Source organism: Somniosus microcephalus, chromosome 5, assembly GCF_052327205.1.
Source record: "Somniosus microcephalus isolate GS21.2 chromosome 5, FLI_Smic_1.0, whole genome shotgun sequence".
NCBI lineage: Eukaryota > Metazoa > Chordata > Chondrichthyes > Squaliformes > Somniosidae > Somniosus > Somniosus microcephalus.
In genome coordinates this window covers 274,944,467-274,969,700 of record NC_140991.1, presented here as the reverse complement: position 1 = coordinate 274,969,700, position 25,234 = coordinate 274,944,467, and the positions used below count along the sequence as shown (strand labels likewise).

Genomic DNA, 25,234 nt, shown 5'->3' with positions numbered 1-25,234 from the left:
CACAGCCTGAGCGGGGGGGAGGGGGTGATTATGTAATTAATTTATCTCCTCTGACATGTTTCCTTCACAGTGGTTAATGTGTCTAGTGGCTGCTGATTTCTCTCTTATCTTTGCTCCACTTGTGTGAGTGCATGTTGAGTAATGATGCTCTTAATCTGTCTGTATGGCCCACTCTGTTCCCTTCCTATAGTCTTATGACAGATGGTTACGTGTTAAGAACATAACAACGTAAGAAATAGGAGCAGGAGTCAGCCATTTGGTCCTTCGAGCCTGCTCCGCCATTCAATAAGATCATGGCTGATCTTCTACCTCATCTCCACTTTCCTGCACTATCCCCATATCCCTTGATTCCCTTAATATTCAAAAATCTATCAATCTCTGTCTTGAATATACTCAACGACTGAGCCTCCACAGCCCTCTGAATAGAGAATTCCAAAGATTCACCATCCTCTGAGTGAAGAAATGTCTCCTCATCTCAGTCCTAAATGGCCAACCCCTTATTCTGAGACTGTGACCCCTGGTTCTAGACTCCACAGCCAGGGGAAACATCCTCCCTGCATCTACACTGTCAAGTCCTGTAAGAATTTTGTATGTTTCAATGAGATCATTGCTCATTCTTCTAAACTCTGGAGAATATAAGCCTAGTCTACTCAATCTCTCCTCATAGGACAATCCCCCCATCCCAGGAATCAGTCTGGTGAACCTTCGTTGCACTCCCTCTATGGCAAGTATATCCTTCCTTAAGTAAGCAGACCAAAACTGTACACAATACCCCAGGTGTGGCCTCACCAGGGCCCTATATAATTGCAGTAAGACGTCTTTACTCTTATACTCAAATCCTCTTGTAATAAAGGCCAACATACCATTTGATTTCCTAATTGCTTGCTGTACCTGCATGTTAACTTTCAGCGATTCATGTACAAGGACACCCAGGTCCCTCTGAACACCAAAATTTCCCAATCTCGCCATTTTAAAAAATACTCTGCTTTTCTATTTTTCCTATCAAAGTAGATAAATTCACATTTCTCCACATTATATTCCATTTGCCATGTTCTTGCCCACTCACTTAGCCTGTCTATATCCCCTTGAAGCCTCTTTGCATCCTCCTCACAACTTACATTCCCACCTAGCTTTGTATCATCAGCAAACTTGGGTATATTACATTTGGTCCCCTCATCCAAATCATTGAAGTAGATTGTGAATAGCTGAGGCCCAAGCACTGAACCTTGCAGTACCCCACTAGTTACAGCCTGCCAACCCGAAAATGACCCGTTTATTCCTACTCTCTGTTTTCTGTCCATTAACCAATCCTCAATCTATGCTAGTATATTACCCCCAATCCCATGAGCCCTAATTCTGTTTAATAACCTCGTGTGGTGCCTTATCAAAGGCCTTCTGAAAATCCAAATTCACCACGTCCACTGGTTCCCCCTTATCTATTCTGCCAGTTACAACCTCAAAAAACTCTAACAGATTTGTCGAACACAATTTCCCTTTCATAAATCCATGTTGACTCTGCCCAATCCTATTATTATTTTCTAAGTGCCCTGTTACCACATCCTTAATAATAATCGATTCTAGCATTTTCCCTACTACTGATGTCAGGTTAACTGGTCTGTAGTTCCCCGTTTCATTTCTCCCTCCTTTCTTAAATAGTGGGGTTACATTTGCTAGTAATGTGTTGCACGTCAACCACTCCATGCTGTAGAGTAGGACCCAGTAGGTTTTTGGGCATGGTGGGGGGGCGGGGGGGCAAACCAATTTTTATGGGGCAGTAGATTGATGGATGCAATTGCCAACTAAAAAGTGTCTATAAGCAGATGCCATGGGAGAGTGTCTTTTTTAAAATTTCATTCTCGGGATATGGGCATCACTGGCAAGGCCAGTATTTATTCCTCATCCCTAGTTGCCCTTGAGAAGGTGGTGCTGGGCCACCTTCTTGAACTGCCGTAGTCCAGGTCGTGAAGGTACGCGGTGAAGGTACACGGTGGGAGTACGCGGTGAAGGTACACGGTGGGAGTACGCGGTGAAGGTACACGGTGGGAGTACGCGGTGAAGGTACACGGTGGGAGTGATTTTGACCCAGCGGTGATGAAGGACTAGTAATGTATTACAAATCTTACATGTGTGTGTACTTCCCGTCTACATACAAATGTAGACATAGGAAAAGTTGCCGGAAGTGCACACAGACGTAAAATCTCCCATGGCATCTTCTCACAGATGGTCATTAGTTGAAGCAGGGTTAGATGGCGATGGATAATTGGACCAGGGTGCCGGTTGTAATTTAGTCCCCATTTTAATGTCATACATTATTTTAATAACTTGCTATAACTTCCTATGTCCCTACTTAGAATGGAAATTGCCCATGTAAACTTGTTATGCTGTAACTACACCCTCTTGTCAGTGGTGGTGCTGCAGCGCTTCTGCTGGTGGGAGGGTGTCATTACAATGTAACGAGTTAACATGGGCAGCTTCCATTATAAATGTGGACATAGGAATTTATATAATGGAAGAAGTTGACAGGAAGTGAGAGCAGACATAGAAGGTTTAATATATTGATTAATAGATGTATATACAAGGCTCTTAATTTCTTACTGTAATTGGAAATTAGAACTACAGAGTAACTCCCTCATTAGACCGTCCTGTGATAACAGCAACTTTAGCTTCAAATAATTAGCACTGTTTTCTATTTTGCTGAAATTATAATCTGTTATAAATAGCTGATAGAAGAGATCAGATTTGTTTGTTTTTAACCTTTGGCTTTGATCATGTCCATAAAATACTTGAGAAGAAAGAAAAAGACAGACTTGCATTTATATAGCACCTTTCATGACCTCAGGACGTCCCAAAGAGCTTTACAACCAATGAAGTACTTTTTTTGAAGTGTAGTCACTGTTGTAAAGTAGGATATGTGGCAGCCAATTTGCACACAGCAAGGTCCCACAAACAGCAATATGATAATGATCAAATAATGTTTTCGCGATATTGGTTGAAGGATTAAAATTAGCCAGGACACCAGAGAGAACTCCACATCTCTCCTTTGAAATAGTACCATGGGATCTTTGGCCGCAATTTTGCCGGTGCTCAGAGGGTGGGTTCGGAGGTGGGTCAGCTGTTAAAGTTGCAGTGCTTGACGGCGGGTTGGAAACCCACCACGAACCCGCCTCCGTGTGAGTTTCAAGAGTGTCGGGTCTGCGATTTCACGACAGACCCGACACCAAGCGGCGGGTAAGGGATTTAAGGCACTTAACTCCTTGTTAAGTATTTGTTAATTACTATTTTGACAGCCTTTTCCTATTTTCCAACATTTTCAACGGGTTTCACGATGTTCGGATATCATGCCAGTTAAGTGTGTCGGGAGGACCAATGAGCTGGATGCTTCACAGCTGCAACTGCAGTCTGAAAGCTGCACCCTCACATCTGCTCAATTTCAAATGTCAGAGGTTGCTGATTTCACGATTTGGGAGACACATTCTGTCTTGAGGCTGCAAGTGTGTGGTGTTAACTCTATATCCACAGTCACCTGCATTGCTGGACATAAAAGGCACCCTCACCCTTCACTGTGCCACTTCAAATTGTGAGCACACATATGGCAACAATGTCAAACCTTCATACCACATGAATTTATTCCAACAGAATAAAAGAACAGAGACTTAACATTGGAGCATCAGAAACGCCGTGAGATCTAATTGGGAAATGGCCCCCTTAAATACACCGGCTGCAAGTGCGTCAGCAGAGGAGCTTAGCAGACCCCGCACCTTGTGATCAGGGTGGGTAACGCACACGGCGGGCTTAACGAGCCCAATTAACGTAGAATTGTGTCAGCAGGCCGCTGGAACCGGCAGCTAGAACCCGATGACTAATGTTCCCGACACCAACCCGACTCCAAGCAGAAAAAGCCTACCTGAGAAGGCAGATGGGGCCTCAGTTTAACGTCTTGTCTGAAAGGTGGCACCTCCAACAGTGCAGCCCTCCCTCAGTACTACACTAGAGTGCCAGCGCTGATTTTGTGCTCCAGTCTCTAGAGTGGGACTTGAACCCACATTCTGACTCCCACTCTAGAGGTGAGAATGCTACCAACTGAGCCATGGCTGACACCTAGAGCACCGCTCTTATGATGGCTTAATTTTGAGCAGGAGAGAGACTTCTCGCTCCACATAATATCATGTGATGGCAGCAACCTCTGCCAACCGTCGACAATGAAATCTTTCGCCTGCAGGTTGCTGCTCCGAAAGAATAAACTGAGAACTGTGTATCCAGTCTTTGGAAATGTATGCCCCATCAATGAATTTCTACTAGTGGGCAGTGACAAGGGGGTTCAGGCTTGCAGTTACCCCTTCCTACTGAAGGGGGCAGTAGTGTGGAGAAACTCCAGAAACTATGTGGGAAATGCAGCAATGCCAAGAACAGATCTTTTGGAAACAACTGAGATATTATTAAAATGAATAAACTTGCCACTTTGTATTTAAGAATTGCAGAAACAGTTGCTTTTTTAACTGAAAATCAGTGAGCCTCACTTGAGATCAGGGTCTGATCAAAAAGCTGGTTGAAATTAGCATTTGTTTGTCAAAAATCTAAATTTTTGTTTTTATATTCTAGCTTTTTTTTTTACTTTGCTAACATCCCAACAAGAACGTGCATGAGCAATGCTTTGGATCTGTAGTTAGTGTCGCATAGCACACCGAGTCAGGGCATTGTTTCCACCGAAGGATGTTGGTTGCTTTAAGGGGAGCCCATCCCAAAGCGAAAGGATATATATATAGCTGCTTAAAGCATTCCATTGCTGTGTTGAAGCTAACTGGAGCTCTTTTCTCCCCTCTGGGACTTGTGCCGGCTTGTTTGCTGATTGCTGACTCTGTTCAAACAGGAGACAGCTGCAGTAATCTTTTGAGCGGCGCTAAGAATGCAAGCAAAACAGAATTGACTTGTTTGTCGGCTCCATGGAGTGCCAACACAGCCTGATATCCCGGGGGGGACCCAAACGAGGGGGTGTTTGTCGGGCACTGTTCTCTCCTCAACCACCCAGCCCTCCTCCCTCTTGATGTTCACCATAATGATGGAACAGAATTGAACAATGGTATCAGCCTTGGCTCAGCAGTAGCACTTTTGCTTCTGAGTCAGAAGGTTGTGGGTTCAAGGCCCACTCCAGAGACTTGACCACATCATCTAGGCTGACACTCCAGTGCAGTACTGAGGGAGCGCTGCACTGTCGGAGGTGCTGTTTTTCGGATGAGATGTTAAACCGTCTGCCCTCTCAGGTGGACGTAAAAGATTCCATGGCACTATTTCAAAGAAGAGCAGTGAGTTCTCCCCAGTGTCCTGGCTAATATTTATCCCTCAATCAACATCACTTTTAAAAAAAAAAAACTGGTCATTATCACATTGCTATTTGTGGGACCTTGCTATGTGCAAATTGGCTGCCACTTTTCTTACATTTACAACAGTGAATATACTTCAGAATTACAGCCATTCTGAGGTCATGAAAGGCATTATAGCAATGCATGTTCCTTTCTTTTCTCCTTTTCTTTTATTTCTTTCTCTCTTTCACACTATCTCTGTAGGGAGCTGTATAGAGATCTATTGAAGCCAGAATGCTTGATGTGGTTGCTGAGGAGTCACATGATTTGCAATGTGCCAGGTGCTGTGGTCCATCAGAAAAAATATTGCCAAAAGTTTGAACTTCAACTTATATCAGAATTTGAAATGGAGGAAATAAAGATCAATTAATATAAACCCACATAAGATCCTAACATCAAATCTGCAATTGTAACACCTACAACTTAACAACTATTGTAAGTCTGTTCAAATAACCCCATGGTTTGTGACTCTTATTTAGACTGTTTTGTCAAACTAGATCTGGGTTTTCTCTGAAGCAAGACTATGTTTTGTAGTGTTACAGTTTTAGTGACAGAGTCAGTAATTGTCTGGTTAAAGGACAAATTCCCTGAGACTGAGTCACTCTTGACATAGCTTTTGAACTGGGAAGATCTTGCGCATTCAGTGAGTGAGCAGGAAGAGGACTGATTAACATTCACAATCCACATAAACTCGCTCCCAGTGCTCAGACACACTACACGCTTGGCTGACTGGTCACTGGGTTGGTTAGAAGCCTGACCATTCTAAGCTTCACTGAAGCATGATTATGGCAACAGTTGGTGTCATTTTATATCACAAAATCTCTTCTGTTTTGGTCGATGCAAGTTGACACTGGACCATGGAAGTTGAGTATGGACTACCGAATACCATCTCTCAAATAGTGCTGGACACCAGGCTGTGGGAGGGCCTGGAAATGTTGAGTGTATCACTCGGGACTTGTGGCCTCGTGATGCACAATAGCACTGGCAGATACGCAGTGCTATATTTTGTGTACTCATCGTAGAATGATTAAACTTTAAACACTGGTGCAGTTCGCAAGGCACATGTAAAAGCACAGAATGTAAAATTAGTTCAACATGACCCGGCCCTGTGTAACACAACCTTGACCGCTTTGCTCAAGGGTTCTGGTGTCAGGCCATCATGGGATCTTTTCAATATATAAGTCAATAGCTTCCAAGGTCAATATACCTATATAATTATATATGGTGATATACATATATGATCCAAATTAGGCATTGTCACACTTGTGCCATTGAACATATGGCAGTTGTTGGTGAGGGATGGGTAGCAGCTGGTGTGACATTCGCTTCATTTTACCCTCCCTTCTGCTTTTGGTAAAACTTCACTTGTACACAGATCTGCGAACTGGGTTTTACTGTCCTCCTTAGCAACAGTTCTTGCATAACCAGATCACGTCCCCCTGATGCACTGACCCGGTTTCAATGTGCTGGTGCAGATAGAATGGCAGAAATGTGGTTAAATAATCTTTCTCAGACTGGGTGGTTCAAACTGTGCTGTCTGGTGTTGGATAAAATTGTGTTTTCATCTCACAGTCCCTGGAATTATGCAAAGTGTCACCATTTATACTGATGCATACGTGGAAATATATAATTCAGTCCTCGGCTTTAGTTGTAAAAGTTATCTCCCCAACGCTAGCTGGAAATGAAGTAGTGTTAGCCTACTAAAAAAAAAATGCTGCTGTATTCAGGAGATTTGAATAGTGGCCAACTCCATGTCCCAAGTCACGTCATAGCATCATAAGCGCTTGTGAATACTTTGGTAACACAGGCATTGTGGTCTACAAATTCAAATGGGCCACACCCATTTTTCAGATGCTGGAGGGTCCCCTAAGCATCCTTACTGGAGGGCAGGAAGTGGACGCTCATTACAAGCCGGAAGGGCACCGCCAGCCATATTTGTAAAGGCTAAAATATGCAGTGCTCACGCCTTAAACAGGTGATGGGTTTTTTTGCATATGTAAATGAGGACAAGATTGGTTTGCCCGGCGCCAGCTGCACTCAAGAAAACCAGGTCTACAGGCAGCCTAACAGATGGCCCTTAAAGGAACCTCTGCAGGCCACAACCATCAACTTAAGCGTTTAAAATATACTTACTTGAAGCTTAGCGGAGCAGGAGTGCCGCCACTCCACCGCCCCTCCCTTCACCCCATATCATTTCCACCTCCCTCCTTTCCTCACTTATCTGAGGGCTGCTGCAACGCCAGCAGTGGCCCGAATTTCTATCATGCTTCACTGGTGAGCTGCCTGCTACTGTTGGCAGTTCGCCCGCATGCTGGAAATGAGGCCGAATATTGGGAGAGCCGCAGGTTTCATCATTCAGGCACAGGGATTGGGGCAATTATAAGCCTGTATGTTCAATTCTGACCATTTTCTCTCATTGCTGTTTGTGGCACCTTGCTGTGCGCAAATTGCCTGTCCATGTTTGCCTACATAACACTTCATTGGCTTGTGAAGCGCTTTGGGATGTTCTGAGGACGTGAAAGGCGCTACCTAAATGCAAGTTCTTTCTCTTTCTGTGGAATAGGAGTTCTTGAGGTGGACTTCAATGCAATCTGAGTGATCACGTGGCATTCACAAACTGAGCTCTGTTGCGGCAGTGTGCAATAGTGCCTGGCCTCCCCAATGGCAGCCTAACCTATAGGTGAGGTATACTTTTTAAAGGAATGAATATTCCAAGGAAAGTCTACAAGGCTCCTATTTGTGAGCTTTAACCACCACTCTGCAACTCCCCCGCCTCACCCCAAGGTAAAAAAAAATTCAAAATATACCGCACCCCAATACCTGAGTGGGTCGACGCACTACACGATGCTGAGCCATACAGAGTGGGAAGGTTCCCGGTTTGATTGCTAAACTTAAAAAAAAAAAAAAAAAAAAAAAAAAAAAAAAAATTCTTGGGATATGGACGTTGCTGGCAAGGCTGCCATTTATTGGCCATCATTCATTGTCTTTGAGAAGCTGATGGTGGACCACCTTCTTAAACCACTGGAGTTCCAGGATTTTGTCGCAGCAACGATGAAGGAATGGCCGACGTGTGTCCAAGTCGGGATGGTGTGTGACTTGGCAGGGATGGTGTTCCCGTGCGTCTGCTGCCCTTGTCCTTCTAGGTGATGGAGGTCAGGCATATTTGGAAGGTGCTGTCAAAGAAGCCTTGGTGAGTTGCTGCAGTGCATCCTGTAGTTAGGATACACTGCAGCCACGGTGCGCCGGTGGTGAAGGGAGTGGATGTTTAAGGTGATGGGTGGGCTGCCAATCGAGTGGGATGCTTTGTCCTGGATGAGCGGCCCAATCTCAGCCGAGGGAACTGAAGGGCAGCTAAGGTTCACCTGACCACCTTCGAGCTGAAGGGACGTGAAAAAATTAGCCAGTGGCCTGCTCCTGACCCCTTTCTGGATAACGCACGTGGGCTGTGGATGTTGGACGAGGACAGAATGAACGAGGGGCTATGATGCCTGTATGGTGCAATAGCCTGCCATTTGACACGGGAAAAATAACCAGATGGATGCAAATACCTATAAAAACCATATTCCAGAAAGGATCAGGACACATATGGGAGAAAACAACAAATTTGTCTGTTAGACCCACCTATCCCTTTGCTGGGTTTAATTTCTGAGCACAATATATTTGGGAATCCGAGAGAAAGAAAGACTTGCATTTATATAGCACCTTTTACATCCCAAAGTGCTTTACAGCCAATGAAGTACTTTTTAAGTGTAGGCACTGCTGTAATTTAGGAAATGCAGCAGTCAATTTGCACACAACAAGGTCCCACAAACAGCAATGTGATAATGACCAGATAATCTGTTTTGCTGGTGATGTTGATTGAGGGATAAATCTTGGCCAGGACACCAGGGAGAAGCCCCCTACTCTTCTTCGAAATAGTGCCATGAGAGCTTTTATGTCCACCTGAGAGGGCAGTCAGGGCCTCAGTTTAACGTTTCATCTGAAAGACAGCACCTCCGACAGCGCAGATTATGTGCTCAAGTCTCTGGAGTGGGGCTTGAACCTATGACCTTCTGACACTGAAGCGAGAGTGTTGCCCACTGAATCGCAGCTGACTCATCATGTAGAGGCTAATGGCCACAGCAGCCCTATGCATGGGCGATGCTTAGTAGAATAGGATCGAAGATATTTTAAGGCAGCTAGGTTTGAAAATTAATTTATAATTTTAGCAAATACTGGGCCTGCTTCACATACACAAAGGATAGAGTTTCTGCTTGGTTGTGCTGGTTTTTTCGGTGCAATTCGGCCAAAATCAGTGTAACCCACGCAAAAGATCGCAGGAAGTTTAAGCGCAAATTACTTTCAGTGCAAATCAAGTTTCCGAGATCTTTTGCGCTGGTTTAAGAAACATTGCGCTGGAAGCAGGCCCCACCCACAAAATTGGCCATGCCCCGGGTGAATTAATCACCATTGGAAGTTTCCGCTAATTGTGCTCGTTTGGAGGCCTTCGAGGTGGTTCTAAAAATTTAAGCTGGTTCTTTTGGGCGCAAGGACACTAATAGGCATGTTTTAAAAGCATTTTTTTTAAATTTACCAAGAAACTGACTACTGTACCCCAATATAACTAGCAAATGGTTCTGTATATTTTTTTAAGTCTATTTCAGTAATTTAAAATCAAGTTACTCACAGGCAGTGGATTGCCACTGAATAAAAATGCTTTTTTTTCCTGATAAACCCATTTTCAGCTGTACTAATCAAACTGCACCAAGTTACCATTCTTAAATATATCGAGGAACATTTTTTAAAGCAAATTTTTTAAAATTACGTTTTGATTCGCTGCTCGATTGCTCTGGGCTAGGCCAATCATGAGTTTGGCGATATGCAAATGAGTATGAGCGCGGGTGGGGTGGGGTGGAAAACACTTCTCAAACGGGCGCAAATCGATGATTACACCCAAAGTGGAAACTCGCTGTTACCACTGAGAGGATAATCGGTAACCACAGGGGACACATTTAAGGTAATTAGCAAAAGAACCAGCTAAGAGATGAGAATTTTTTCACACTGCGATTTGTTATGAGTTGTAATGCACTACCTGAAAGGGTGATGGAAGCAGATTCAATAGTAACTTTCTAAAGGGAATTGGATTTTTACTTAAAAAGGACAAATTTGCAGGGCTCTGGGGAAAGAGCAGGGGAGCGGGACTATCTGGATCGCTCTTTCAAGAGCCGGCACAGGCACGATGAGCCGAATGACGACCTCCTGTGCTGTATCATTCTATGATTCTATTCCTGGCGGATACCGGAGCTGAATTTGGCTCTTCACAAAGTATTTTTTGCAATAATGTGTATTTTTATTCTTTGTTGAGAAAAGAAGTGGACTGATTTGATCAGGAAGTTTAAACCTTATTGTTCTCTTGCAGCAAAAGATGAAATGTTCAAAATTCTGAAGCTCCAGGTGAGAAATCTCTGCCGGTTCTGTGACATCAAACCCACCGATTGCACCAACAGTGGTGTCTGCCGCAGTAATTGCAACAAGACCTCCATTTGTGAGAAGAAGAAAGAAGTGTGCGTCTCGATCTGGTAATGACCCCCTCCTCTTCACAATTCATTCTGATTTCACTGTAGTCGGGGTCTCCATCGCTAAGGTATTTTTTTTTAATACGCTACTGGTCAGGGGGACATAAAAGATCGCACAGCACTATTTGAGGAAGAGCAGGAGAAATTTTTCCCAGTGTTCTGACATCAGAATGCTGTTCATAGACTACAGCTCAGCATTCAACGCTGTCGTCCCCAACAAGCTGGCCACCAAACTCCACACTCTTGGCCTGAACACTTCCCTCTGCAACTGGACCCTGGACTTCCTAACAAACAGACCCCAGTCTGTCAAATTAGGTAACCACACCCCCCCCCCCCCCCCCGACCCTGAACACGGGGGCCCCACAAGGATGTGTGCTGAGCCCCCTCCTCTACTCCCTCTTCACCCACGACTGTGTGGCTGTTCATGGTTCCAACACCATCAAGTTTGCGGATGATACCACGGTGGTAGGCCAGATCACCAACAACGATGCGTCAGCCTACAGGGAGGAGGTCCAGCATCTCGTGAAGTAATCATAATCAATTTTATTGTCATTGTTAGTGCACAGTAGGCTTGCGGCTCCCGAGAGTGTACGTTTAGATTAAGACATTTAAACATTCAACATACATTTGGCTTGTAATACATTAACATAAACATAACCATAATAAAGTGCATTGGCAGATGTGCAGGCTTTAGAGTTTATTTGTGGAGTTCAGTAGGATGACAGCCCTGGGAAAGAAGCTGTTCCTAAATCTGGTCGTACGCGTGCGAATGCATCTGTAGCGTCTCCCAGATGGCAGGAGGGCGAACAGACTGTGGCTGGGGTGGGTAGGGTCTTTGATGATGGTCCGTGACCTCCGTAAACAGCGTTCCTGGTATATGTGCTCTATGGTCGGTAGCCGGGTGCCGGTAATGCGTTGGGCAGTTTTGACTACCCGCTGCAGGGCTTTTCGGTCATAGTAGCTACAGCTGCCATACCATACTGTGATACAGTTCGTCAGGATGCTCTCTATTGTGCAGCGGTAAAAGTTAGAGAGGATCAGGGGTGACAGGTTACATCCCTTCAGCCTCCTTAGGAAATATAGGCACTGCTGGGCCTTCTTCACCAGAGAGGAGGTATTGAGGGACCAGGAGAGGTCTTCCGTGATGTGGACTCCGAGGAACTTAAAGCTGTCCACCCTTTCCACCACAGCCCCATTGATGTGAATGGGGGTGTGACTTCCGCCTTTAGACTTCCTGAAGTCCACAATTATTTCTTTGGTTTTCTTGATATTAAGGGCCAGGTTGTTGTCGGCGCACCACTTCACGAGATGCTGGACCTCCTCCCTGTAGGCTGACTCATCGTTGTTGGTGATCTGGCCTACTACTGTGGTATCATCCGCAAACTTGATGATGGTGTTGGAACCATGAACAGCCACACAGTCGTGGGTGAAGAGGGAGTAGAGGAGGGGGCTCAGCACACATCCTTGTGGGGGCCCCGTGTTCAGGGTCGGGGGGGGGGGGCGGTGTGGTTACCTAATTTGACAGACTGGGGTCTGTTTGTTAGGAAGTCCAGGGTCCAGTTGCAGAGGGAAGTGTTCAGGCCAAGAGTGTGGAGTTTGGTGGCCAGCTTGTTGGGGACGATAGTGTTGAATGCTGAGCTGTAGTCTATGAATAGCATTCTGATGTAGGTCTCTACCATCTAAGTGATTTAGTGCAGAGTGTAGAGCAGTTGTGATTGCATCCTCCGTTGATCTGTTTGCACGATAGGCAAACTGGTGTTGGTCAAGAGAGGCGGGAACACTGGCTTTGATGTGAGCCAGGACCAGTCTCTCTCAACACTTCATTATGATGGGTGTGAGTGCGACAGGTCGATAGTCGTTCAGGCACGTCACAGCCGTTTGTTTTGGCACAGGAATAATGGTAGCGGTCTTGAAGCATGTAGGGACTACTGCCTGGGCCAATGACAGATTGAAGATGGCGGTGAAGACATCAGCCAGCTGATCAGCACATTCCTTGAGTACCTGTCCAGGGATGCTATCCGGTCCAGCAGCCTTTCGTGTGTTCACTCCGCGTAGAACACCCCTTGCGTCGGAGGTCGACAGAGTGAGCACCTGGTCTTCCGGGGGTGGCAAGGCTTTGGTAGCCGGCTCCCTGTTGTCCTTGTCGAAGCGAGCGTAGAAGTTGTTAAGCTCCTCCGGAAGGGAGGCATCGCTAACCGGGGGGCTGGTGTTTTTGCTCTTGTAGTCAGTGATGGACTGGATGCCTTGCCACATGCGCCGGGGGTCCGAGTTGTTGTGGAAATGATCCTCTATCCGCAGTGTCTGTTTCCTTTTGGCAGTCCTGATACCCTTTTTTAGGTTGGTCCTAGCTGCACTGTAAGCCGCCGCGTCGCCAGATTTAAATGCTGCATCGCGTGCTTTCAACAGCGAGCGGACCTCTCCGTTCATCCAGGGTTTCTGGTTGGGGTATGTCTTGATATTTTTATGGGTCGTGACGACCTCGACGCAACTGTTAATGTAGAATAGCACTGTGGATGTGTATTCCTCGATGTCATTGTGGGCAAACATGCCCCAATCAGTGCGTTCGAAGCAATCCTGAAGCTCCGAGACTGCCCCCTCTGGCCATACTTTCACTGATCTCACTGATGTTCTCACTCTTTTGATGAGCGGTTTGTATGCCGGGGCTAGAAACAGGGAGAGGTGGTCAGACTTCCCAAGGTGGGGGCAGGGAATGGCCTTATAAGCGTCTACAATGCTCGTGTAGACTTGATCCAGTGTGTTCTCCCCTCTTGTGGGGCAGGAAACATTCTGGTGGAATTTTGGTAGTACAGTTTTTAGGTTTATGTGATTGAAGTCCCCCGCGACGATAAAAGCTCCGTCTGGGTGCACAGTTTGTTGTTCGCTGATGGCCCTGTAGAGGTCCTTCAGTGCTAGTTTGGCATTAGCGTGTGGTGGGATGTAGACCGCAGTGATGATAACAGCCGTGAATTCCCGAGGCAGGTAGAAGGGTCTGCACCTTACCATGAGGAATTCCAAATCAGCCGAGCAGGATCTATCGATTATGTCCGTGTTAGTGCACCAGGCATTGTTAGTGTAAATGCACAAACCGCCTCCCTTGCTCTTACCAGAGTTCTGTCGGCGCGGAAGACCGTGCGTCCTTCTAGTTGGATGGTGGTGTCAGGGATGCCGTTGTTCAACCAGGTCTCTGTGAAGATCATGGCGCAGCATTCCTTTGTCCTTTTTCTGTGAGGAGAGATCAAGTTTGATCTCATCCATTTTATTTTCTAGTGACCTGACGTTGGCCAGGAAAATACTTGGGAGGGAGGGTTTGTGTGGGGCCCTCTTCAGCCTATTTTGGATTCCGGCCCTCTTACCCCACTTCTGCTTGCGTTCTCTGCGCGGTCTGCGCCGACTTCCGGCTGGGGAAGGACGCCACGGTGGTCCCGGGGGTCGGGCGATGTCGGGAGGCAGATCGATGGCGCCGAGTGTGAGCCGCACGCAGTCGGCCCCGATGTCGAGGAGCGTCTGCCGGCTGTACAGTAGGTCTGCCCTCAATTCCCATATCAGCAGAGTCCAGAAGAGACTCAGAAAGAGGGTGAAAACGCTCTGTCTCGGGAGAGACAAAGCTGCTGCGTCCGTGCGCGCCGCCATTTTTTTTTTTTTTGGCCAATAACAACCTGGCCCTTAACATCAAGAAAACCAAAGAAATCATTGTGGACTTCAGGAAGTCTAAAGGCGGAAGTTACACCCCCATCCACATCCATGGGGCTGTGGTGGAAAGGGTGGACAGCTTTAAGTTCCTCGGAGTCCACATCACGGAAGACCTCTCCTGGTCCCTCAATACCTCCTCTCTGGTGAAGAAGGCCCAGCAGCGCCTATATTTCCTAAGGAGGCTGAAGGGATGTAACCTGTCACCCCTGATCCTCTCTAACTTTTACTGCTGCACAATAGAGAGCATCCTGACGAACTGTATCACAGTATGGTATGGCAGCTGTAGCTACTATGACCGGAAAGCCCTGCAGCGGGTAGTCAAAACTGCCCAACGCATTACCGGCACCCGGCTACCGACCATAGAGCACATATACCAGAAACGCTGTTTACGGAGGTCACGGACCATCATCAAAGACCCTACCCACCCCAGCCACAGTCTGTTCGCCCTCCTGCCATCTGGGAGACGCTACAGATGCATTCGCACCTGAACGACCAGATTTAGGAACAGCTTCTTTCCCAGGGCTGTCATCCTACTGAACTCCACAAATAAACTCTAAAGCCTGCACATCTGCCAATGCACTTTATTATGTTTATGTTAATGTATTACAAGCCAAATGAATATTGAATGTTTAAATGTCTTAATCTAAATGTACACTCTCGGGAGCCGCAAGCCTACATTTCGTTGTACTGCACTTGTGCACTAACAATGACAATAAAGTTGATTATGATTATGATCTGTTGAGGAAGAGCAGGGGAATTTTTCCCAGTGTCCTGACCATCATTTATCCCTCAACCAACACCTAAAACAGATGATCTGGCCATTTATCTCATTGCTATTTGTAGGAGCCTGCTATGAACATATTGGTTGCCACATTTCTTACTTTTTCACACAAAGGGTAGTGGAAATGTGAAATTCTCTGGCTGAGCTGCACCTCAACTTCATTTACCAGCCTTTGCTCCCTATCACTTGATATCATTACCTAACAAAAATCTATCGTTCTCTGTCTTGAAAATTTCAATATACCCCAGAATCCACGGCCTTTTGGGGAAGGGAGTTCTAGATTTCCTTTGTTTGGAAAAAGTACTTCCAGCTTTCACTCCTCAATGGCCTAGCTCTAATTTTAAGATTGTGCCCTCTTGTTCTGGATACCTCCAACAGAGGAAATCGATTCTCTGGATCTACCCTATTGAATTTTATCATTTTAAACATGAGAGGGAAGAAGGTGGGCCCAGGTCTGTAGAGCTCATTGGAGTTCGACCTATTTTTGACATGCGAGATCTGTACTAGAACTTGTATCGAGTCTCTTGCCTCTTCTGGTACATTCCATATTAGGTCTTCACAAAGTCTCTCTCTGTTTTTCTCACGCCTTTAATTTTAGCACTTCTGCTTTTTCTTAAACTTTAGGAGAAAGCAAGACACCATTGTAACTGAAGAAACACTGTGCCACCATCCAGCAATCCCTCTGTATGGATACCTGCTAGACGACTACAACAATACAGAATGCAAGATGAAAGAAAAGAAGGTTCCGGGCTCTGTGTTCTACATGTGCTCATGCTCGACACTAGAGGAATGCAATGACCAGCTGATATTCACCAATGAAGTTGGTAAGTGGGGTCAGACGATGAAACTTGTTTGTTGCTGTGATGACTGGCTACACTCAAGTGTACACACTATCAGACTGTTAATTAGCCAGCCAATCCTTCCACTACTTCATATTATTCTCCAAGGGAAGAGTGCGAAGAAACTACAACTTGTTGACTATGAAGAGCTTTAAGACATCCTGGGGATACAAAGGGCACGATACAAGTGCAAGTCTCCTTATTTACAGATGTTATTTGATCATGAGCTGTCCTGCAGTGCACCCACTGATCGTGTGTTTTATCATCCTGTCCCCTGGTTCTCCTTCTGATTTGTTGCAGCTTGGAGGTGTTTTAGAATTTGCAATAGGAATTCAAGGTGACGAGCACTCACTTAAAATGTCCAGATTCAGAAAGAGTGCCTGAAAAGTCAAACCAATTGTTTAATGGTTCAAACCCATCTGATATTTAAATCTTGTATTTGAACCTTTTAAGTCTGTGCAGTGTTACTGATGAACCATAATTCTGCTTGCACTTACTTCAGTCGTCTGAGTTGGTGAACCTCATGCCTTGGTGATTGATCCAGCTAATCTTGTTTGGCATGTGGCACTTCTAAAGCCAATCTGAGGAAGACTGTATCTCAGGAATTCCCAATGCTGAATTTTTCCCTCCATCCCATGTCTTTCCATTCGAAAGGAAATGCTGCTCTTAAAAAAAAAAAAAAAAAAAAAAAAAAAAATAAATAAAAATAAAAAAAATACACCAACACATGAAAATTTTTTAAATTACATATTTAAAATTAATTAAAATGCCATTTAATTAAATATTTTAAACAATTAAATTTTTTGGAATTGTTTTTAAATGTTTTTACAGGGCTAAAAATAAACTTACCTTTTAGAAGAGTATTTTTAATTTATAAATGAGTGATAAAATTTTATTTTTCTATTTTTTTAAACTCTTATGCTGGTAAAAGCGGGCCTTACGCCTGCTTTTACCAGGCGTAAGAATTTGACAGGCATTCAGCAGGCGGATGTTGTGCAAATGGCGCAACTCTCCACCCGCAGAGGCCCATCTTCCCGCGGATGCGGAGGATCGGTCGAGAATTCTTGACAGATCGCAAGTGCCGGGTTTCAGTGCATGCGCTTCGCCTGCTTAAACCCGGAACTTGCGCGGCCCCAGGGGCGCATGTACACACCTCGTACGCACCCGTGGGGATTGCAAAATACGGCCCATTGTCTTCGGGTCTTCCCAATATTTGATTGAAGCAAATTTCTGCTCATCTAATACTGGATGTCGGACAAGCAGCGTGACAAATCAGACAATGGAGACGACAGACTTGGGTGGCTCGTCTGAAGGCCCTTTGATGTCTGGAACCCTCTGAAGCCCTTGTGTTAAGTGTAAGCCACTAAGAAAGTAGAAGGAGCCTGCCTTGTGTAAACTTAACTCATCAAAGGCTGGATTCTTTAACAGCCCTGAAAAATGAGGTTCAAGTCGCTATTTAATCAGCATTTGAAGATTCCAGATGTCCTCTCCCTCTTTACATTAACTGAAAACAGATTGTCTGCTGCTTGCGTCGTGTACTGTATCTGTGGTTGGAAGCGAATCGTGTGTCTGATCTCAGACATGCGGTTTCCTGTCTGTGTTTAAATTTACTAGCACATCAAAGCCTGCTACTCCCCGAGCCATGTTTACAAGCAGATAACGCTTGCACTCATTTATTGTGGACTGACTGACTGTCCAAGTTGAACGTCTCAAAGTTGGTTCTTGCTTGAGCTCTTTTACTTAAACATTGATATACGGTCCTGATTTGTTGTACGCTATACCCAAGCCTGAGCTCATGTTCCCAGTTCAAGCCTTTTCCTTTCACAGTAGCCCATCATCCCTGGTCTGTGCTCGCTGGGGATTTTAAACTGCTGGATGTAAACGATTGCACCACATCTCATTTTAAGGTGATTTTGAGAGTTCTCTTTTTAAACAATTCAGCAATCCCCCTCTCCCTCCCTTTTTGTCTGTCTCTCTCAATCTTTCTCTCACTTTCCTCTGTTTCTCTCTTCTTTCTCTCTCCTCTCCCCCTCTTTCAGCCTCTCACCCTCATGCAGCCTCTCTCTTACTCCCTCTCTTTCAACACTCACTCTCACTCACTCTCACTCTCACTCTCACTCTCACTCTCACTCTCACTCTCACTCTCACTCTCTCTCACTCTCACTCTCACTCTCACTCTCACTCTCTCACACACACACACACTCCCTCTCTCTCTCCCTTTCAAACTCTTTGGGCTCGATTTTCATTGAGTCCTGGAGTCGGGCTTGGAGGCGTGCAGGGGATTAAAATCGCAAAAACTGGTGGGCGGGAAGCCCCCCCCCGCCTGGTTCCTGACTCCGAGCAATTTTAACTCGGTCGTGTCTGATGGTCCCGACTCCGTCCCGCATCCAATAGGCGGGACTGGTCTATAAGGCCCTTAATAACCATTAAATGGCCTCTATAATCCTATTTTAACAGGCCCTTGCAAATTTAACCCTTTTCCCACGTAAAACACGCCTGGTGGGAAACACGAATGTGAAACCTGGCGGGAGCACGATTGGATTGCTGACTATCAACTGCAGGTCAACCATTAAAGAGGAGATTTGATCAGTCATCATTTGCAGGTGGCAGGACTTAGTGGTCTCAGGCCTGGGGCAACTTTAAGAAGGCTTAACCACACCTGTGGAACGTTGGAGCCTCACACCCATCTCCAGTGTGGCCTCCTGGGAAACCCCTCTTGCCGCCTTCACTCAGCGCTTCCTCAATGGAGGCATATACCAGAAGCATGGGAGCCATTTATTTCATTCCCATCTGGGCATTAGAGGAGCTCGAGCACCAGCAGAACCAGGACCAACAGCAGCACCAGCAACAGCTCTCCCTCCCCCCGCTTCTCTCCCTCCCTCCCCCCCTTCTCTCCCTCCCCCCTTCTCTCCCCCCTTCTCCCTCCGTCCCTCCCTCCCCCCTTCTCTCCCTCTGTCCCTCCCTCCTCCCCCTCCTCCCTGTATCGATTTGTATGTGGGTTCAATGACGAGACATTTATGAAAGAGAATGTCTTTTAATCTAAAGTCTGTTCAACTCTTTATAACAGCATTACAGGAGACACCATGCTAGTGATCCATCTAAAAGCGAAACTAAAACTAAACTGCTTGTCTCTGTCACATGCCCTCTGCTGGTCAGGCATAAGTAATCAATACATGCAAACATGCTGGTAAGGCAGCATAATCAAACAGGCAAATACCATCACTGTTTGCTGATATCATTACATCTCCCTTTCTTAAAACAAAAGTATTTTACTTTTAACTAACAACATGTTTTCTTTGTATTAATCTGCATTTTAACTGTAACACTTAATGAACTTACATTAACATTATCATTATCAAGGTTTTTTAACCTTGCTTTGTGTGTTCACATGAAATATGTAAATACACTAGAACTTGAAGAAAGAATAAGATAACATTACTTCCTTCTATAACAATAGTCCTTAAATTTGCTCAATGAGTCTCTCAGGAGGCTTCACGTGCCTTGAGGATTTTCTGATTGATTGTCCTTGAATCTGAGTTGTTGCCTCAGATGATGATTTCTCAGCTGTGTGATCCGGTTGTTCAACAGTATCAGTCTTTTGACTTGCTGTGGCTGGTTCCATGAGAAGATCCCGACGATTTCTTTTCAGAACACCACCCTCATCTGTCTGAATGGTGTATGATCTTGGTTGAACTTCACTCAGGACAGTTCCCTTCTGAGTCCATATGTTTGTTTTGTCTTTGAATCTTACTTGGTCACCAGTGTGGAGTTCAGGTAGGTTTTGTGTTCCTCTGTCATAGTAGTACTTTTGCTTTTCTTTCTGTTGTTCTTTGAACTTCCTCATTTTCTCCCCCTCTTTCGTTTTCAGGAGGTTCTCCGGGATGGGTAGATTTGACCTTAGCCGACGTCCCATAAGGAGTTGGGCTGGTGACTTACCACACTCGAGCGGCGCTGTGCGGTATACAAGCATGCTCTGGTAGAAGTCAGTTCCACTGTCTTTTGTCTTGTACATCAGTCTTTTCACTGTCTGGACCGATTTTTCCACTAGTCCATTGGACTGTGGAAAGTGAGGACTTGACGTTGTGTGAACAAAGTCCCACTCTTTGGCAAAGTGTCGGAAACTTGCATTGTAAAACTGGGGTCCGTTGTCTGTGAAGACCTCGCTTGCCACACCATGTCTGGAGAATATGGCTTTCATACATCTTATCACAGCATCTGCAGTGGTGGTGTACAGTCTACTAACCTCTGGATACAGGGAGTAATAGTCTGTGACTACAAGATAGTCCTTCCCTTGACATACGAATAGGTCAGCGCCTACCTTCTGGTAAAGTCTGTCTGGCACTGGGTGTGGCTTTAGTGGTTCTACCGGATTGCTTGCTCGATATTTCAAGCATATTGTGTAGTTTGACACCTCATTTGTCACATCTTGGTTGACTCGTGGCCAGTACATCACCTCTCGTGCTCTTTTCTTACACTTTTCGATTCCCAGATGTCCTCCATGGATCCTTTTTAACATCTCTTTTCTCAGACTCTTTGGGATAACTATTTTACTTCCTTTGTAGATGATGTCTTCGACCACTGATAGTTCCACCCTGCAGTTCCAGTACTCTGCCATGTCAGGTGAGCAGTGTTGCTTCATGTTGGGCCATTCATCCAAGATGCTTTTCCTCAGTCGTCTCATTGTTTCATCTTTGTTTGTCTCAGTCTTTATGAGCTCCATTTTTGCATCTGCTATGGGCAGTCCACTTGTGACCATGTCCACGTAGGCGTTCACTTTTTCATCCATTGTGGTGTTTGCGGGCTCACTTGGGTCAACAGCTCTGGACAACGTGCCTGCTGTATACATCAGTTTACCCGGTGTGTACGCAACATTCAGTGTATAGCGTTGCAGCCTGATCATCATTCTTTGTATTCTAAGCGGACAGCTATTTAGTGGCTTTTGGAACAATGCAATCAAGGGCTTATGGTCAGTCTCTACACTGATTGCTTGTCCTGCCACAAACTGGTGAAATCTTTCACAGGCGTATGTGATGCTGAGCAGCTCCTTTTCTATTTGAGCATATCGCGTCTCCGCGTCTGTCATTGAGCGCGATGCATATGCAATAGGTTGCCAGTAGTCATATATTTTTGCAGAAGAACGGCACCGAGCCCACTCTGTGATGCATCTGATGATATCTTGATGGGTCTCGCTGGGTCATAAAACCTCAGAACTGGTTCCTCTGTGAGCAGTTTCTTTAGATCGCTCCATGACTTCTCATGCTCATGATTCCATTCCCATTCTATGTTCTTTTCAGTTAGTCTTCTCAGTGGCGCCATCTTTTCTGAGAGGTTGGATATGAATTTACCCATGTAGTTGATCATTCCATTAAACCTCTGCACGTCCTTTTTGCATTGTGGCTTTGGCATATTCTCAATGGCGGACAACTTTCTGGGATCTGGTCTGATGCCCTCACTGCTAAGGATATCTCCCACGAATGTCAGTTCTGTCACCCCGAGCTGGCATTTCTCTCTATTCAGCTTCAGGTTTGTTTTCCTTGTTGCTTCCAGCACTTTTTTCAGTCTCTCGTCATGCTCAGTTCTCGTGGTTCCCCATACTATGATGTCATCCATTGATGTATCAACTCCCTCCAGGTGCTCATAGATCATATGGATAGTTTTGTGATACACTTCAGGAGCTGAGGCAATGCCAAATGGTAACCTTAGGAATCTGTATCTGCCAAATGGACTGTTGAACGTGCAGTCTTGAACTTGCCTCGTCCAATTTCATCTGCCAAAATCCTGATGATGCATCTAACTTGCTGAAATCCTTTGCATTTGCAAACTGTGCCATGATTTCCTCACGTGTAGGAAGCTTGAAGTGCTCTCTCTTTATTGCTCTGTTTAGATCTCTTGGATCCAGGCAAATTCTGAGCTTTCCATTCTTTTTGTCCACAACGACGAGGGAACTCACCCACTTAGTTGGCTCATCTATCTTCTGAATCACGTTCAGGTTTTCCATTCTGTCCAACTCTGCCTTCAGTTGCTTTTGAAGAGCAAACGGAACTTTTCTGCATGGATGTATGACTGTTGGCATACTTTTATCTACTCTGATCGTGTGTTCTCCTGGAATGCAGCCTAGACCCTTAAATAGGTCGTTGTACTCTTTCATGAGTTCATCATAGACTGTCTCTCCTTCGCTTTCCACAATGAGGACTCTCTTTACCAGGTTCAGTCTCTCACAGGCTTTTAAACCTAGTATGGCTTGCACATCCTTTGGCACCACGATTAATGCTAGCGTGTGCTCTCTGTCCTTGTGTGTTACTTTGACAATGCATCTTCCTTTCACTGGTATATCAGTACCTGAGTATCCTGTCACTTTCACTTTTATTCCATGTATCTTTGGTCTGGGTCTAATTTTCATAAAATCAGTCTCTGATATCACGTTAACTTGTGCTCCAGTATCCAATTTAAATGGAATGTGTATGTCATTCACTTTTAGTGTCAACATCCAGTCTCTTTTTTCTTCTTTGTTTTCAGACACAACAGCTACATAGAACTCCTCTATCTCGCTTTCATCTACTGTATGGACCTTGCTTTTTTGCGCTTGGTTCTTACAGCAACGGGCATAATGGTTGTTTTTGTTGCAACTATTGCATGTTTTACCATATGCTGGACACTTTTTTGGTGGATGCTGTGTACCGCATCGACTACATGACTTTCGATTGTCCCTTTCATTTTTGTTCGCTGGCCATGCCTCTTTTTTCACATTGGCGCTCTTTTTGTTAAACGGTTTGTGTCCGTTCTTAGTAGCTGCAACATGGATGCAGTGAGTGTCACTGAACAGCTCCTTTGCCTGCGACTTCACAATCTCTGTAGCCCTACACAGTGCTATGGCTTTTCCCAGGTCTAGATCTTGCTCTCTTAGCAGTCTTTCCCTTAGACCATTATCTGGAATACCACACACCAGTCTGTCTTTTATCAGCAAGTCTGTCAGTTCCCCAAATTCACATGTTTTGCTTCGGTTTCTCAGTTCAGTCACATACTGATCAATAGTCTCACCTGTTTTCTGTACACGTGAAAAATCTGTGCCTCTCAAACGTCACGTTACATTTAGGTATGCAGTAGGCCTCAAACTGTTCCATTATCTTATCTAGCTTCATTTTGTCTCCATCAGCAGCGAATGTGAAGTTATTATACACCTCCAGCGCTTCATCACCCACGACATGTAAGAACACTGATGCTTTCATTTTATCACTTTTCTCGTCAGCTCCGATTGCTGATAAATACAACTCCAAATGTTGTTTGAATCTCCTCCAATTTTCAGCCACATTACCTGTCAACTGAAGCTTCGCCGGTGGGTGTAAACCTTCCATTTTTTACTTCGTTAGCTATTCTCCAATGGTAAGTAACGATGTTCTCTTTTAGCTTGCTAATATGTGGAGAGCTGATTTAACGTCAGATTTTTCCTCTTCATCTCTTTTTCAATCACTTCTGACACCATGTATCGATTTGTATGTGGGTTCAATGACGAGACATTTATGAAAGAGAATGTCTTTTAATCTAAAGTCTGTTCAACTCTTTATAACAGCATTACAGGAGACACCATGCTAGTGATCCATCTAAAAGCGAAACTAAAACTAAACTGCTTGTCTCTCTCGCATGCCCTCTGCTGGTCAGGCATAAGTAATCAATACATGCAAACATGTTGGTAAGGCATCATAATCAAACAGGCAAATACCATCACTATTTGCTGATACCATTACACTCTCCCCCCCCCCCCCTTCTCTCCCTCCTCCTCTCCCTCCTCCCCCCTTCTCTCCCTCCTCCCCCCCCTTCTCTCCCTCCTCCCCCCCTTCTCTCCCTCCTCCCCCCCTTCTCTCCCTCCTCCCCCCCTTCTCTCCCTCCTCCCCCCCTTCTCTCCCTCCTCCCCCCCTTCTCTCCCTCCTCCCCCCCTTCTCTCCCTCCTCCCCCCCTTCTCTCCCTCCTCCCCCCCTTCTCTCCCTCCTCCCCCCCTTCTCTCCCTCCTCCCCCCCTTCTCTCCCTCCTCCCCCCCTTCTCTCCCTCCTCCCCCCCTTCTCTCCCTCCTCCCCCCCTTCTCTCCCTCCTCCCCCCCCTTCTCTCCCTCCTCCCCCCCTTCTCTCCCTCCTCCCCCCCTTCTCTCCCTCCTCCCCCCCTTCTCTCCCTCCTCCCCCCCTTCTCTCCCTCCTCCCCCCCTTCTCTCCCTCCTCCCCCCCTTCTCTCCCTCCTCCCCCCCTTCTCTCCCTCCTCCCCCCCTTCTCTCCCTCCTCCCCCCCTTCTCTCCCTCCTCCCCCCTTCTCTCCCTCCTCCCCCCTTCTCTCCCTCCTCCCCCCCTTCTCTCCCTCCTCCCCCCCCTTCTCTCCCTCCTCCCCCCCCTTCTCTCCCTCCTCCCCCCTTCTCTCCCTCCTCCCCCCTTCTCTCCCTCCTTCCTCCCCCCTTCTCTCCCTCCTTCCTCCCCCCTTCTCTCCTTCCTCCCCCCCTTCTCTCCTTCCTCCCCCCCTTCTCTCCTTCCTCCCCCCCTTCTCTCCTTCCTCCCCCCTTCTCTCCTTCCTCCCCCCCTTCTCTCCTTCCTCCCCCCTTCTCTCCTTCCTCCCCCCTTCTCTCCTTCCTCCCCCCCTTCTCTCCTTCCTCCCCCCCTTCTCTCCTTCCTCCCCCCCCTTCTCTCCTTCCTCCCCCCCTTCTCTCCTTCCTCCCCCCTTCTCTCCTTCCCCCCCTTCTCTCCTTCCTCCCCCGCTTCTCTCCTTCCTCCCCCCCTTCTCTCCTTCCTCCCCCCCTTCTCTCCTTCCTCCCCCCCTTCTCTCCTTCCTCCCCCCCTTCTCTCCTTCCTCCCCCCCTTCTCTCCCTCCTCCCCCCCTTCTCTCCCTCCTCCCCGCCTTCTCTCCCTCCCCGCCTTCTCTCCCTCCCCGCCTTCTCTCCCTCCCCGCCTTCTCTCCCTCCCCGCCTTCTCTCCCTCCCCGCCTTCTCTCCCTCCCCGCCTTCTCTCCTTCCTCCCCGCCTTCTCTCCTTCCTCCCCCC

General features: G+C 46.2%; 1 protein-coding gene across 1 annotated transcript in view; it reads left to right on the top strand.

The window, feature by feature from the left end:
• tgfbr2b (transforming growth factor beta receptor 2b) overlaps window positions 1-25,234 on the top strand; it is a 117,380-nt gene that overhangs the window by 16,910 nt on the left and 75,236 nt on the right. Inside the window, exons 2-3 of the mRNA XM_085988985.1 lie at window positions 10,756-10,915; window positions 16,008-16,207. Of these exons, the coding sequence (XP_085845111.1) occupies window positions 10,756-10,915; window positions 16,008-16,207 (360 nt within the window). The remainder of the gene's footprint in view (window positions 1-10,755; window positions 10,916-16,007; window positions 16,208-25,234) is intronic.